Source organism: Pleurodeles waltl, chromosome 6 (assembly GCF_031143425.1).
Source record: "Pleurodeles waltl isolate 20211129_DDA chromosome 6, aPleWal1.hap1.20221129, whole genome shotgun sequence".
NCBI classification, from domain to species: domain Eukaryota; kingdom Metazoa; phylum Chordata; class Amphibia; order Caudata; family Salamandridae; genus Pleurodeles; species Pleurodeles waltl.
In genome coordinates this window covers 1,258,996,206-1,259,012,472 of record NC_090445.1, presented here as the reverse complement: position 1 = coordinate 1,259,012,472, position 16,267 = coordinate 1,258,996,206, and the positions used below count along the sequence as shown (strand labels likewise).

The 16,267-nt window shown below is 41.9% G+C and overlaps 1 protein-coding gene across 2 annotated transcripts in view; it reads left to right on the top strand.

The window, feature by feature from the left end:
- Window positions 1-16,267, top strand: part of UNC5B (unc-5 netrin receptor B) — a 409,451-nt gene that overhangs the window by 227,734 nt on the left and 165,450 nt on the right. For both annotated transcript variants that reach the window (XM_069240569.1, XM_069240568.1), the window contains exon 2: window positions 12,020-12,241. In XM_069240569.1, coding sequence (XP_069096670.1) covers window positions 12,020-12,241 — 222 coding nt within the window. The remainder of the gene's footprint in view (window positions 1-12,019; window positions 12,242-16,267) is intronic.

Here is a 16,267-nt window from a genome sequence, read left to right as displayed (position 1 = left end):
ATGCTGTTCAAGATGAGTGCGAATCTTAATCATGTGCCTGCTGTTATCATTGCACACATGTCCTGGAGGGATTGGCCAGTACTCTATGTAAGGTACTTAACATATACATTTCAAAACGACAAAAGGTTGAGGTCTCCTACCCAGAATGTAAACGTGTGGCCAGAAGATCAAAGCAGATGTCAGCAGTGAGTTTTTACGTTACAGAGTCATCATGCCATCTTGGTCACCAGGATTATCCTGGCTTTCTTTCTTCTATTGCTGCACGGTGGAGATCATGGTTGTTTTCATTTATTTTTTTGACTCCATAGCTGCTTTTAGACGCCTCCCTATACATGTCTCCTTAACTGCCTATTCTCGGTAAATTTGATATTATGGACTCCAGTTCGCACTGCAGTTTTTAGCCTGTTTTCTCATGCTTCTGTGCTCTTTTTTGCGTTAGTGATGTGTATGCAGTTTCACTGTCATACGTAAACCTTTGCTCATCGCACTGTGGTGAGAATGAAGAGGGATCATGGTTGGCCAAGTTGAGACTTATTTCAGAGAAGATTCACCATAGACAAGAAGCGGATGTGAAAGAAGGACGTAGTCAATTATGATGTTGCACGTTCAAGAATGATTAAATAGCAGTGCAACTGGTTTTATTGGGATATCTTTTTGGGAAAAAAATCCTATCAAACTTGATTGTACTTTTGTACAATTGAGAGAGCACCCTCCTATTAGTAATGCCCCTAGAGGGCTCCCAATAAAGCCAACAATTTCTGACTGACTTGCCATAAGGGATGCTAACTGACATTCCTGCACTTACCTGATGCCAGCTCTTCAAAGCTCCTCCACTGACTGCCATTCCTGGCTCATGCTGAGATATTCTTTCACAGAAACCATTGTTCAAAATGTTATGACAACTAGTTGACTCAGGTTGTCTGCTGACCTCTGAAGGCGGTGCCATTAAATCCTGGAGGAAGAGATCTGTAGTCCTGTACATAGATCGTGGAGATAAAAGTACACCCTGCTTGTGGTAGTTCTAGGAGTTGTTCCAACTTAATTAAATTGGTATATTTTTTGCTGGTAATTATGTAAGGAGCATAACACTACCCTCCATACTCAATGTGTGGTATTTTTCACACTGTCATATAATCTTCTGTTGAAGCCTTATAAGGACGACACCACCCGCGTTTCCACCTGACTGCCTAGATCTTCTAGGTGTTGCCATACATTGTCCCTGGTGATAGTCATTGTGGTGAAAAGGAGAAAGCTCTTTCCCCCTTCGCTTCATCTGTTTGTACCTGCCACTAACAATGCAATCACTTCCCAGACTTGTCTGGGGTAACACCTATGGGACCCTGCACAACAATCTGAGCTACTGCTCCTGGACGATATCCCGTCACACACCCGGCTGGTGTCAAATGCAATATCCTCGCTGCTCATTCGACTGTGCTAAAAAGCGCACAGATAGACTGGCCTTCTCAACATCTCAACATACCTGAACTGTTACGTGTGCCATGACTGCCAGCAGCATAACATTTCCAACCACTTATAATCCAGCCGAATTCTGACAATTTTGTCCTACCACGATCGAAGTCTGCACAAGCTATTCACAACCATTTACTCCCTCTTGAAACCTATATGGTGGGAAAATTAATGTTTTTTAAACACTATTCAAATGATATTCCATCAGCCAACCTTTTGCACACTTTTAGAAGCATCGCACTTCCCTTAACTGCCTGCCCTAGCAGTGGTGAAATCACAACCTCATACTCAGGTGCATCTACCCAAAGATGCCTCCAGCACATTCCTTTGGTGTTTCCTTGTCTGACTACCATTAATACTACTTTCACAGAACACGTCTTCTATTCTTCTATCAAACTTGCTAACCCAATGGCAATATCTTTCTTGCCACCTCTTTGCTGTGTTTTCCCAGTCCTGTGAAGTTTGTTCCCCAATTTTAATTTTCCAGAATCTGACTGCCATTCCGTCTACTTTTATTCATTCTATCAGGTGACGCTTCTTCTTTCCCTCTAATTTTCCTGTATTCACTCTTCTCTCTTTCCATCCTTCTTGACATTTTACTCCACTCATCTTTGCTTCCAACACTCCTTCTTTTTTCAGACTCTCCAGTCCATCCTTACTTATTCACTATTACTTACTCTTTTCATTTCCTCCCTTCTTCTACTCCCCCTCCCTCCTTCTCTCCCTTTATAGACTTTCTCTCTTTGATTTTACTTCCGTCCCCAATTTCCCTCCCAACAACTCTGCCTTGCCCCTCCCTTGACTTCTTTCCACCCCCCTGTTCCCAGCCTTTCATTCTATCACAACTCTGTCTGCACTCGTTTAATCCTTCTCATTATTTTTCTTTCTTAACATTCTTCTACTCTGTCTCTCTGTCTCTTAGACTCATTTGTTCTTTTATCACAGTGTATACCTCTTTCGTCACCCTTTCTTGGTCTATTTCACTTACACTCTTCCTCTCTCCTTTTTCCTGTCCTCACCCCTCTTACCTTTAGTTCTTGTCAGCACTTTCGTCCATCTTTGTCCAAAGTAGCTTTTCAGTCTACACCGCACCCCAATCCCTCCTTCGTCCTTTATTTGTTCTCCTCCTTTCTCTCACGCTCTCCGGCCCATTATCATATACACTTTCCAAATTCTGTCCTTCTCTCTGTATCTCCTTTGCCGCTGTCTAGTTTTCCCTCATGTGTGTGTGCTCTCTCGTCCTCTTTTCTCCCTTCATTTTACCCCAGGCACTCCCGATATGTCTCCCCTGCCCTCCCTCTGCTGCTTTGTCAGCTCCTTTCCCGAGGCTCCTATTCGCGCTCTTTCTCCGTTTCCCAAGATTCCCTGCAGAGAACGATCCGAGGGCTGAGAAAAGCCACTCCGTGTGCTGTCTGTTAACCCGAGGGTTCTTCTGGCATAAAGTAAAGGGCGGTGGTAGGAAGTCAACTTTCTATTCTGCCGCCATTCTGGACCCTAGTATAACAGGAACAATACAATAAGAGCCAGTCTGAGGGAGGCCCGAGTGTGAAGTGTTTGATCAGGATCTCCCATAATACACCATGGCTTAGGGCTGAAACCATCCTTTTTGGCCTACTACAGGGGGTTCTGACACACTACCAATGAAGTTTATTGAAGTTGTTTGATTTCATATAATGTCATGGGCCATTTGAGTGTTGTCACCATGCTTGCTGTCATCGGGAAGAAGATAAATAGGCCATGGAGCGCAGGTTCTGTTATTGGAGGATTGCTAGTACTGGGGTGCAGGTCACTGAGATGTCCGTGTAGGGGGATTGCGTATATCAGTATGGAGTTGTTAACGCGTCCCTTTATGATAATTTATTACACATCAGGACTCGTTTTAGGCCAATGAATCTTTTGACCCAGTTCAGAGACACCTTAGGACGAGATATCTAATCAAATTGTCAATCAATACGTTAATAATGTCATCAATATTTATTACAACAATACATTTCACTTTAGTCAAAGTCATTAATCAATTCAAAACACTCCCATGACCTTGTAGTCATGAATAACCACACAATTTTAGTAGAATTCTGTGAGTTTTATTCCCTATTGTTTACAATTCTAAAAGCAGGTGCGTCAATCTCAAAACCAAGAAACATAATAGAATAGTCACGATATGGCAACTTTGGTAAGATTTCATTAAGGCGAGAATCACAAACATCAGAACATAACACTGCGTGAACATAGATCAATTTAGCAGAGTGTCAGTAACGCGTCAGATCAACAAAGCATAGCTTCGGTCGTTTGTCTATTTGCGTCAGTTTAGTGAACACCTGTCCTAACCACCGATTAGTATTAGCATGTTGGGCTTCATGCAAAATGATTTAGAACACCAATTTGAAAAACATCTAACTATGGTCTCTGTCAAAAGTAAGCAGTTGGTACCTAGAAAGGAAAAGCAAACAGAGAAATCACAATTGTATTGTCATAGTTACCCTCCAAAGTTTAGTTCAGTGCACAGGCTCAGTCTTCATCTTCAGGACGTCAGTCAAATCGCCATCAGTCAGAATTCAGCTCCGGGGCAAAAGGGGCACTTCCCTCATAAGGAGGCAAAGTGTAAAATGGGCAAATCTAAGGACGAGGATGGTTCTAAGCGAATCAATAAGTCACCAAACAGAGTGACAAAGTTTCTGGATAAAATCAATAGCATTCCCTAACCCACCTAAATGGCTCCCTGTGTCATGGGTTTTTATCCCTTTTTCGTTGTACATTCCCCCAAAATCCTATTGGACATTTGTTATACCCCACTATCTTTAACCTATCAGAAAACACATTAGGTCACCTATTCTTTCACCCCATATTATTTTACAAGTCTCTCATTGGTTCTCCCGTTCGATATTTTCAGAGGTGGCACGTCCGGTATGATTTCATCTTTCTGTAATTCTTGGCACATCTTTTGGTCAGTAGCATTGTCTTCACTGGTTTGAATGACCTTGTACATTACATTAATTTACACTGTTTCATTTTGTTTTAATATCACCCTACAAGCAATGAAAAATGCATGGGAAAGGATCTAGCATGGTTATATCCGTCTTCTAGTTTGAAGAAAAACAAGAGGTTGTGTCCTTTTGCGAGTCAGCACACTGCAAGATAGGAAAAATACATTTAATATGAGAGCCAAGCAGCTAAGCTTGGCTCATGCTAACTTAAGGCCTACAAGGATTTCAGCACAAATTCAATAATACAATTATTAATAATTAGTATAAACTTATTCAATATAATAATACATAAAACATTTTAGTCATTATTATTAGTCCACGTATACATTTGCGGCCACTCCCCGTGGTCACATTTCAAGTGCGCGTTTAAGCAAAATCACTACATCTATTTCTATACAGCATTATCACACATTAATTCATAAACATTTCATGTTAGTATAGATTATATAAGCTACGCTCTCTCAGAGTAATAAACACTGCCATTGCTTACAATGAGGCAGTAACTACTGGCATAGAATGCGATGGGGGAATTAATAGAAGAAACAACCTCATGAGGCTCGTCATACTACCGGAGGCCCAACAATGTTAATCGAGGTAGAGCAATGAATATCTGATAGGCCCTAAAGGGTCATTATCACTAGCATAGGTCATGTTCCGGATAATAATAATCCCATAGATCCTAAGTCAGTGGTGTAACGAAACTGGAGGTGTGGGGGGGGGCCCTGAAAAGAACATAGAGGGGGCCTCCCTCCAGACTCACTCAGACCAGGTGCTGTGCTGAGGGGGCCACCTGGAGGTCAGCCCCCCTCCACCACGGGGGCTGCGGGGCTTTTGTTACACACTGTCCTGATGCAGGGTAGTCATTACTGGCAAATATTCTGCTGTCAGCATTCAATTTCAGGGGCAGCTCCTCCGCCAAGGCGGAGGAGCAACAACCCGCTGCTTTTAGCAGAAGAAAATAAAATGATGATAAAGGATTGTTGTTATCATTTTATTTTTAGCTGAGACAGCAGGGTAGGGTGGGGCTGGAGGGGGCTGGAGGAAGGAGTGGTTTGTGCATGTTAAGTGTGCATGTCTGTTTGGCTGGCAGTGTTGGGCTAGCCAAACAGACATGCGCACTTTGCATTTCTCCATCCGGCTTTATTGGACAGCCAGGAGGAGAAAGTGCACAGGGTGCCACTCCCTCTGTGAGCGCCAAAACAGTACACTGACACCAATCACGGGGCTGCTGTCATGCTGGTGATAGCAGCTTTGTGATTGGCTGTCGGGGTTCTGGGAGCCTGTGTGCTCCCGGATGACGAGGTCGAGAAGACGGAGGAGACAAACTCAGTGGACATGGTAAGTGTTTTTTTTTTTAAAGGTCATTCCCGTCTGCCACCCTTGTTTAGAGGCAGCCACCACTGTTCAATTCTTCTGCATATTATGATGAGCGTATTAGTAGTTCACAGATCATTAACCATTGTGGGTCCCTCCAGCACTAGTAGAAAGTGAGTGGGCCATTAACACCGTAAATGTACATGTAATACATTAGAAAAATAACAAATACATTTCAGTACCCATACTACTCCCTTCAAATCATTAGGGTTCACCGTCCTCTCCCCTACACTATCTTTTTAAGACATAGCTCCATGGGTGCTTTGCATGAAATATAATAAGAATATTTTGCAATTAAGCCTTATTTGATGAGTCCAGGCACCATTGGTTTTGGTGGGCTTCTTAGGTTACAGGTTTCATTGTTGTTGCACCCACCCCCCAACAAAACCCTTCAAGAATTGCTCCCAATGTTCATGCAGCAGGTTGATATGACATGCCAGTGGATCGAAAAAATGAGCTCCAGTGACTTCCTATGCCTTCTCTGTTTTTTCAGTGACTCCTGCTTGTATTTCTGTGGGTCACCATGCTGTTGAAAGTGGTGGAGTGTTACTGCAGTGAGTTGCAAAGTAGTTCAGTAGCGGTAGAAACTCAAATCAGAGACCTTCATTGTATTTCCCTTGTTGGTGATGGTTCTGCTTTTTATATCAGATTTTCTGCCAATAACCTCTTCATACCTTTCTTTCCTCAAACCATCCCCCCTCTACCTATACCTTTTTCCTGAACTCCTGTCTTTTAGGAGACCCCAGGTAAACTCTTTAGATGAATCCCAACTTGAAGAGCTTTGATATTTGAAGCGACCTTCATTCATGCCTTGAGGCCTGAGTACCTTTGTCAATTGATGATCATTTGACTTGTTCAATGCACAATAAATAAGACCCCACCCTCCTTAGTCACACCACAACCAACCTCCAGTGTCGAGGAGGTTGAATTCAGTTCCTGCCGGCACAGGTGCAGCCGTAGACTTTTAAATGTATGTCGTGTGCGTGCCTGCGGTGAGACTGTGTTTATGCGAAAGTGTATGTGGGTATAAATTTGTGTGTATGTAAACTATGTTTTTGACTGGATGTGAAAGGTCTTGTGATGTCACTTCCGCTACCCCTGGCATTTCGGTGAATTGACGTCCATGGTGCAGCCACAGGCGCTACAGGAAAACATTGTGTGGGTTAATTATCCAGCGTCCTAGTGCAATTGGTGGTCGGCTGGCAAAATTACACTCCTGCAAATGAAATCAGGGCAGAAAAATGCTACCAGGAGTGGGAGAGCAAGAGAAGCAGGAGGCAGGTGGCGGCCAGTGGTAGAGAAATTAGCCTGGAGTTTAATTCAGTGTTTCCAAAAGAGCAGTTAATGGATTATGACAAATGTCCTGGCGCTTTCCCTCAGCACTCTGTTAAACTGCAAATGAAAAGTCAATTTTTCCTAAATGGATTTTAAACGACTTCTAGTGATGGTCTCGTTTGGAGAAAAGCTATTGGAATCTTCACTTTTTTTCTAGTTTTCTGTCCAGGGGGCTGCAATTATTAAAGTTCTGTCATGTTGTTCGCTCTTCTTCAGCTATTTCTTCATTTATTTGTGTAGGTACATGCATCTTCATCGGTAGAGTTCCTGTCCACGCACATAGACATCAAACACCCTTTACATGGACATCAATATTTTACTTTTCTTGCTCCAGTCCTAGCAATTTGGGTTGAGAACCGGGCAGAGGTCCTGATTGTCTTGCGAGGCATAATGTAAAGGATTTGGCTTTGTAAAAGCCCGCTTTTAGAGTGCCGTGTCAGTTAGTGAATCTGTATTAATGTATCATCCTTGGTGATGAGGGTAGTCCCAGATGAAGAGGTGGAAGTAATGAGGGGTGAGGGCACACCAGTTCTGGGTGCTGCTTAGTGCAGATTTATCCCTTCAAGCTCCGGCTCCTGCCCAGAGGCCTCTTGGCTGATATAACCTGAAGTTCTGAAAACATAATGAAGGCTGTTTTTTACTTGTATGGCTCCGTGTCATGGTTTACTGAATACAATATAGTATAGACTCCTGAATATTAGACACTTGATGTTCTGGATTGTACAAGTCAAAGCTCTTTCTTACCATCTACCACTCACTTTTATATCCTAACCTACATTTGCATCAGGATTCTTTATTGTTCTCCATTTCACACCGAAAAAAGTTATGAACACCTTTTTTATGGATCCATTAGTATATTTAATCCATCTCTTTAGTCCACACCTCCATCCTCTTGAGTCTGGCAAGTGTATATGAAATTTGAAGAGTCAGGGATATGCGTTTTAATGTACCGTCGACCTATGCAAGTAAAGATGTGTTGTGCCGCCATACTTATGTTATCTTAACATGGGCAAGATGGTTGCTGGTACAGTAAGTCCAATAGCTTTCTTTGTACTGAAACTGGGTACCTTCATGAGTATTCCACATGTGAAACCATGTTGGGATCTAGCTTAGGTAACATCCCAATCCCATCTAAAATATTGCCTTGGCCACAGTGGAGCAATAGAACCATTGTACAAAGAAAGTGGTGGCGAGAACTAAAGAAGGCCTTTGGAGAGAGATTCGCACGTTCACTTTGCTGTAGAGCTCGACCTAATAACAAGAATGGCAGACTTCACATAGGCCACAGGTTGTTAATCTTCATAAGATAACGGACAACAGCAGAACAGTGGAGAGTACATTGGCAGACTGAAGGGAGATTGGCGAGCATAATTTTTACCAACTGTGTGATTGCCTCTAAAGGACTGATCAGGAGATGAAGGGGCATATTTATGATGCCCCTAGTGCCACCTTGCACTTTTTTTTAAAGCAAACGTACATTAAGGTGGCATTTTCCATTCACCATACATACAAAGTGGCGCAATGCAAGCATTGTACCACTTTGTAAACCCTTGTGCCACATTATGTCTGTGCCTGGCATAATGTATGCAGGGAGGGGGAGGGGGGCGTTCCCATGTAGGGAGGCCCAGAAAAATGGCTCAGTGAAATTTATAAGATTTCATTGTGCCATTTTTAGCGTCATTATTAATGCCTGCTTAAGGAAATGCGCCTCCCTGTGCTTTTCTGCATAGGCGCCACATTAGCACCATAAATTATGATGCTAATGTGGACATGACAGCCATGGTGCGCCGGACTGTAAATACCTTGCACACATTATGTCATTAGTAGAACGTAATAGGGTGGTAGAAAAGTGGCACATCATGAATGATACACCATGTTTCCCTAAATATGCCTTTAAATCTCTTAAACCAAAAGTCCCTTCCCACCAGCAGCCCATGATCCGGTTTAGCTAAAATGTCAAACCTTGGCTGAGGCTTACTCGCTATCTTGTTCAAAGCATTCATGCTCAAATGCAGCATACAGGAAATCCCGCCTTTTACACTTAAGGTATCCTACTAGCAATGCTATGATGTTTCTCCCCCATGAAGCAATATAAACCTTCCCTAAGGAACCAGTAGGATTCCATCACTATGACCCAGTAGGAGTCCAACACTACAACCCAGGAATTTATTTGGTGGCTAATGAACAGAACACAGTGGACCCTGATGACCCTGTGCATCATGCATACGTGCGCCCATGGCACTGCACTAAAAACAATCATTTGCTGTGAATTTGCTAAAAATGTAAATGCCCCTTCTGCTCATCCACCTGCTATCTCAAATTTTGAGATGAAACCGGAGAAAGCTGATTTGTCACAGCCCTTGGAAACTACTGTAGAATGTATCTCATTTTGCCCATCTTCTCTTGTTTTGTGAGAAGAGGCCAAGGTGCGACTCCTCAATAAAAAGACTCACATCTTTCATATTTAACTCCTAAACACAGATGACTATGTGATTTTGCACAAAGCACCAAAAGGCAATTAATCTCTCAAATTGTGCTGCAGAATCTCTTTGCATAACATTACGCAATTAGATTTATGGCATTAGGAGGTCCTAGATTAAAAAATGATTGAGGCTTTGTTGCCTGTTCTACAATTCTGCTGGATAAAATGCAAAGACACATGCTTCTTTTATAGCATGTGCTAATTCAATCGAAGACATAATTCAAGCACTGAGACATCAGACAGGAGTTACTATGAGAGTAGTTAGTAAAGACATTTCTTGCAGACGAAGCATGTAGCATGGGTTGGTGTATAATGCTTATTGTTATTGGATGCTTTCTGCCAGACGCAGGTGGACTTCTCAGGAGCATACTATGGCAGGTCATTAAGTGGTTGCTCTTCTTCACGCCAAGGTTACATCACTGGAGCATATACTAAAGCTGGCTGTAATGCCCATTCGCGTGAGTTGCTTCTCTGGAACTCCATGGTAGACTCCAAAGCATTTACAATAGTTGATGTTAGATTGCACCTTTAATTTTAACATCTTTACCTATGAGTGCTTCACTCATCAAGGGGGATTGAACCATATCATACAGACCACTCCAAAGTAGGAGTTATACGCATGTTCAATGACTTCTATTCTCATACTATTATGTTATATCCAGAGGACAGCTACAGGTTTGCTATAGCAGTTTGAGCAGTCGTTGCCACACAGCCACATACAGGCACAATACCCATACCCTTCCCAGATAGGCAGTGATTAATTTGTAAATAACAACGTGCCGGTGCCCAAAGCCCTCCTTTTAAATACTCAGCAGCTGCAATTAAATGTGCGAACACAAAATAGTGAGGCAGAGTAATCCGGAAGCCATCTCGGGCCTCTTCAATCCATTTACAGCCCCTCCCTGCCCCTTCAGCTCGCTCCTGCAGCTTTCTGTTTACTCCCATTATGACACTTTTTCGTTTTTCTCTTCCTCCATCTTTCCCATGTGTCTTTTGTTTGCAATAAATGCTTGAGGCAGAAAATTAAGCGCCGTCCCTGAAAAATAAGTTCTGCACCGGAAACAACAAGCACAAATTAGGCACTGCAGATAGGCCACACAGCTCTAAATACCTCTATCCACCTGTACACTAGCATCTAACATTTGGGCATTCCATCGCTTACTTCTTTTGACTTCACAGTCACAAGCAGGCCCTCCAATTAAACATAGAAGCACACACCTGGACTTCATGCATGACATCCAAACACTATTCATTTATGCCACATGACAGGCACACACACACCTTTCCATCTATGGCACTCCGATGGATTAGAGTGCACCAATCCAGAGATGGTCTTTGCTGCCTCATTTAGGGTTTTAAGCTCACTCTCTCTATAGATACGCAGCTATAATACAATGCATTAAAGACACTGACTGGGAATAGGAGAGTATGTCAGTATTTATATTGTGTCTCTTTTAGACTATTGAAGCATTTTCACTACTGCACTATGGTGTGTGACACAGAAGAGGAGAGGAATCCGGTATTCATTTGAGCTTAATTATAGTCCAATTAGAACCATGCTTGTGCTGATTACCTTTCAATATTTGCAGAACCATATATTATCTAACCACCGAAGGGCAGGAGAATGCGGAGCAAGTGAATCTAAAACACTTAACAGATGCCAAATTGCTAAACCTACATTAAAAGCATAAAATATTCTCTTACAGCTTGGTACTGTTCGTGTATAAATGAAATGCAATATATTTAACTGCAGGAATACTCAAAATGCTGTGATTTTGTCAACAAAGTGGTTGTTTATAACGTAATCCTTTAAGGGCCGTTAGTTTCTTGTGAGAGAAACAGGGGTTGCCTATACATATGTGAGAATTGACTGCCTTGTGACTAGACCATCAGCCCTCGCATACATTTTATAAGCGCCAAGCGCCAAGCTCCCAGCACAAAGAAGACACATGGTGCCGATGAATACTGAAGAGACCCATGATGTACAGTAGATCGGATCTGAAGCCTTGTATACTGGCTGCACTCCCCTTTTTAAAACTAAGATGCTAAAGATTGGATCTTTCAGTTTATATTTATTTAAAAAAAAATATATATATATATATATATATATATATATATATATATATATATATATATATATATATATATATATATATTTATTGTTTATCTTGTTTTATATAAAGCACATTCTTCTATAAGAATAGAACAGATATTGACTATTAAATGTGTTCCATATAAATACATTAAATAAAAGGTGCATACTCCTAACTAAAGCATATTTTTCAATGTTATGAAGTGTCTGTCTGGATTGTTGTTTTATGTTGTAACTTGAGTATCGAATGCTCACTTATCATTCCCTTCATATGTCCTCTTCCAGCAGTCGAATACACTGATGTCCTTCCCGATTCCTTCCCTTCGGCCCCGGCTGAGTCCCTCCCTCACTTCTTATTGGAGCCAGAGGATGCATACATCGTGAAAAACAAGCCAGTAGAGTTGATCTGCAAAGCAAATCCAGCCACCCAGATCTACTTCAAGTGCAATGGCGAGTGGGTTAACCAAAATGACCATATAACAAAGGAAAGCCTCGATGAGGTGACAGGTAAGATGAAATGTAACGTGCCGTCCATACATCCATTGTTGGTCATCAATGGCCGATGCATAACTTAGTCATGAACATTATAAAAGCGTTATTAGATTATTGAAATGGAAGGGGCTCTATGGTGGGCCAATAAGAGCTGATATAGACTGTTAGTTCCAACTTTCCAACGTGTACCTTTCTGAGCAGTCTACTTTCACTGGTTTGAACGTTCTAAAAACATTACAGCCCTTCTTCCTCAGACTATACTGATCATTAAAGGCCCTTTCTTGTTGTTGTAGGCCTCTGCCTACAGCTCTGTCCTAAACTTGGGAGAGAACCTTAAGCAGACAGTTTAGCACTCTAGAGCTAGCTATAATGCAGTAGTAAAGCCTGGGAGGATCCTTCAAGATGACTGGAACATCGACAACATCTGGAAGTTAGAGGGGGAGTTTCAGGGAGGAGTATGAATCAATCTTTTCCTGAATGTCAGTCTATTGACTTTAAAGTTGATGGAGTAGTTAAGGTTTTAGCTTATTCTGGAACAGGATGAGTGGATTTGTCACTGGTGGAGTAGTCTGGGAGCGTGCTTCTCACCATTTTCTAGAGACTGTAATGCCCAGCTTCAGTGCAATAACTTGTACTATAGAATTTGAATGCAGTAAGTGCCGGTGATTGGAGGATATTGTTTGCCTATGTGCTTTTATTTCATTCGAATGGATAGGTGACTAGGGACTGATTTATGCACAGTACTCAATGAGTGGTAGAGTGTTTGCACAGCTGGTTTGTTGTGAACTTCCAATGTGCTATCTCAACGGCAAACCTCTTAGCAAGGTTAAAGGAGTTTTAATTCCATTACAACATACAATCTGTACAAGTGATTTATTTAACCAAAAGATATATTCTCTACTAGAAACACTGATTAATGGTCCTGTTTATTGTTACAAAAAAAAAAAGAGTGAATCCTGGAAGCCTCATTAAAAATGTCGTTCTAGTGTTCAGGATAATCTGATTCATTGACAAACAGGGACTATCTTGAACTACCTCATCGTTCTGCATCGGCACGTGGCCATTGACATACCTTCTATTTGCGGAATCACGTGACTCTGTCTGATCAATGGCTTGCTTTCTGTTTTCAGCGTTTGTATGTCTCTCCCCCATCAACCTCTTCCCTTCTATTTCCGAATTTGCGCCTTAAAATGCCATTCATTCACAGGGATGCATTATTTTTACAGTTAATGCTTCAATTCTGAGGTGCAAGGCGTAAAGTTATTTTTAAGTGATTCCCTTCAGCGGAGGAGCTCCAAAACACTGGCCCTTGTATTTCGAACCGCTTGTGTGTAATAACTGTAACACCAACAACCTCAGATTAAAACCCATATTGTGTGGGTCCTTACAGGAAGTGTCCAGAGCCTTGCCTGAAGTCAAAGGCCTTCATGGCCATACTGGTGTCAGAATAAATGCCTCGCTTCTGTTAACTGTTTGTATGATTGACCAATAATTAAACTGGAGCAAGGCCCCACTGGGTTGTTAGGTCAGCGGTAAGGCTCGTGTGTTCATTTACTGGATCAGCGCCTGAATGCTTCTAGTTATTTGGCACAATTTACTCAATTGGTTTGCCTGTAAAAAAGATGATGATCACCTTTCTAGGGAGCTTTTTGTTTAATTAAGCAAAGGAAAAATGCTACTTACTTGTAACATTGGTGCTTCACCATTATTAGATTGACATTTCTAAGTGTTCAAATTGTGCAACCATTACTCAAATTCAAGATGCGTTCAGAAAATCACAGGAAACTATAAAATATATTTTGTTGGAAAATAGTATGTTGTTTACCTGTAACTATGCTCCTCCAACTTTTGTATTTCTCAAAGATTTATATGCTTTATGAATATAAACCTGTTGTGAGATAAAAACAAGTGTATTTATATAAACCCCAGTGCAGTAGAGCTGCAAAAAAAGTAACTTGTAATTTGAAAAAAATATAACCGTGATTGGTAACCTGCTTATATACAGTAACTTTCTTTCAGAGAGTTCATAGAAATTCTGCAGATAAGAAGGCTTAGCGGTGAGGGGTCGTCTGTTCATTGTCCTGCTTTCCTTATCTCACTCCTTCCCTACCATTGCCCTACTAAGTGTGCAGGGGAGGATTCAAGCCACTGGTTTACAATTTGTGAAGGACTTATTCATGTTATAAAAACACTACTGAATGTTGCCAGGATTTATCCATTTTCCATCTCTAACTATTGAAAGGTTAGAAAAGTGTGGACTACAATGCAGTTCTAACGGGAATGTCAGTGTCCAAACCTCAATAAAGATTTTAATGAAACAAAAATATAGTAATCATATATTTCCTTGCACCCAGTACTTCCAGCACAAGGTGATGTTTTGACGAGTTGCACTTTATAGATAACATGTTGTCAAATCAACACTCAGCTTGAGGAGCTTGATGGGACCGTGGTGTCATTGGCATAGCTAAAGAAGGAGAATCCAAGGGATTCCACTAGGGTGTCAAAGGCATCCCATAGATATTAAAATAAGAGCTAATCCTGAGATATGTAGCACCCAGCATGGCAAAGATGTACTAGAGAACTGAGACGGCGGAAGGGTTATAGATTTTTTGTTATCAATAAGAAAGTAAGGTGTGTATGAGAAAGCCATGCTTCTGATCCCTCCTGAAGGAAGCAAGGAGAGAAGCAGTTCACAGTCGACAAAAGGAAAGGCTCTGATCACACAAGGCAACATCCTCCTGTACTTCTCTCCCGTCTCCTCCTCATGGAACCAAGCATCATGTGTTTAAGGATTTTGGTAAAACCCTTAATCATGTTCCCATGCAGTCACTTTAGAGGGCTCGATGTTGTTAAAGAAACCATTATTCAGTTCAACACAGGAGCTCTGAGCAGACAGAAGGCTTATGACAGATTGTGAGAGTACTCTTTTTTATGATGGATCTTGGAAGCATCCTTTAGGATTGCGGGGTCCAGTCTCCAGGTGAGGGTCCAAGCCCATTCTTTTAGACAACAGTTCTGCACAACGTATGGCTGGCTTCCTGTTTCTCAATAAGCCCTCTATTTGCGTCATTCATAGACAAAAATAGATCACTGAACTGAAGCAAACACATGCCTCTTGTATCACCGTTTGTCACCACTCCTCCACCATACCCCTCATACCTGCTTGGCAACATCCGCCCAGATGTATAAGAACATTATAAAATGCTATATAATAAGATGGTAGAAAAGCACTTTTAGTTCCTGTGCGGTAAATCGCCAGAAACTGCACAGTTGTGGAGGGAGTGTTTAATAATTGTAGCAGCTATTTGCTTGGTAGCAGCCTAAAGGACATCATAAAACCCAATATCTACATAAGATGGTAGAAATGCCTCCCTAGTGCATGTGCAACTAATCACAAGATACAGTACAGATTAGAGGGAATGATTTAAAGACAGTAGCCACTGTTTGGATACTGGTGTGTATCAATGCTCAGTTTCTGCTGGTGGTTGCAGGTAGTTGTCCAAGACACTCAATTTTTGGGGGCCTTGTCTTTTTTTCATTAGATGAGAATGACTTCCCTAAAGGTAGAGACTATCAGACACCGACAAACTTCTCTCTTTTGTGTGGCTATTAGTACCCAGCAACACACAGGGCATGCATGTCAATACCTGGAGCACCTAGTGTGGAGGTAGTACTTAATTTGTGCCGGTGGTTGCAGGTGGCAAAGAAACGAGGCAGGGGTTGGCATCAAAACTAGGCAGTCTTCGTATTTGGCAACCCGGACATTTGGCAATGCTAGCAGAGTGTTTCTAAGAAAAACGTTATTTAAGCACTGGACACCCCCCACTCAAATGAACAAGTGGTAGCAATAGTCCTCCAGTGCGTGAGTATGCAAGCAGGGAGTCAGTCAGCTGCGATAATGTGCTGCAGCGGCAGGTATCTCCTTCAGGTGGGATGGCTGAACTATCTGATAGGTCACCAGTCAGTGATGGTCTGGACCCTAGGTTTGTCGGCTCAGCTGTGGGGTTTGAAAGATGAGGGGGAGAAGCGATATTTTAGAGC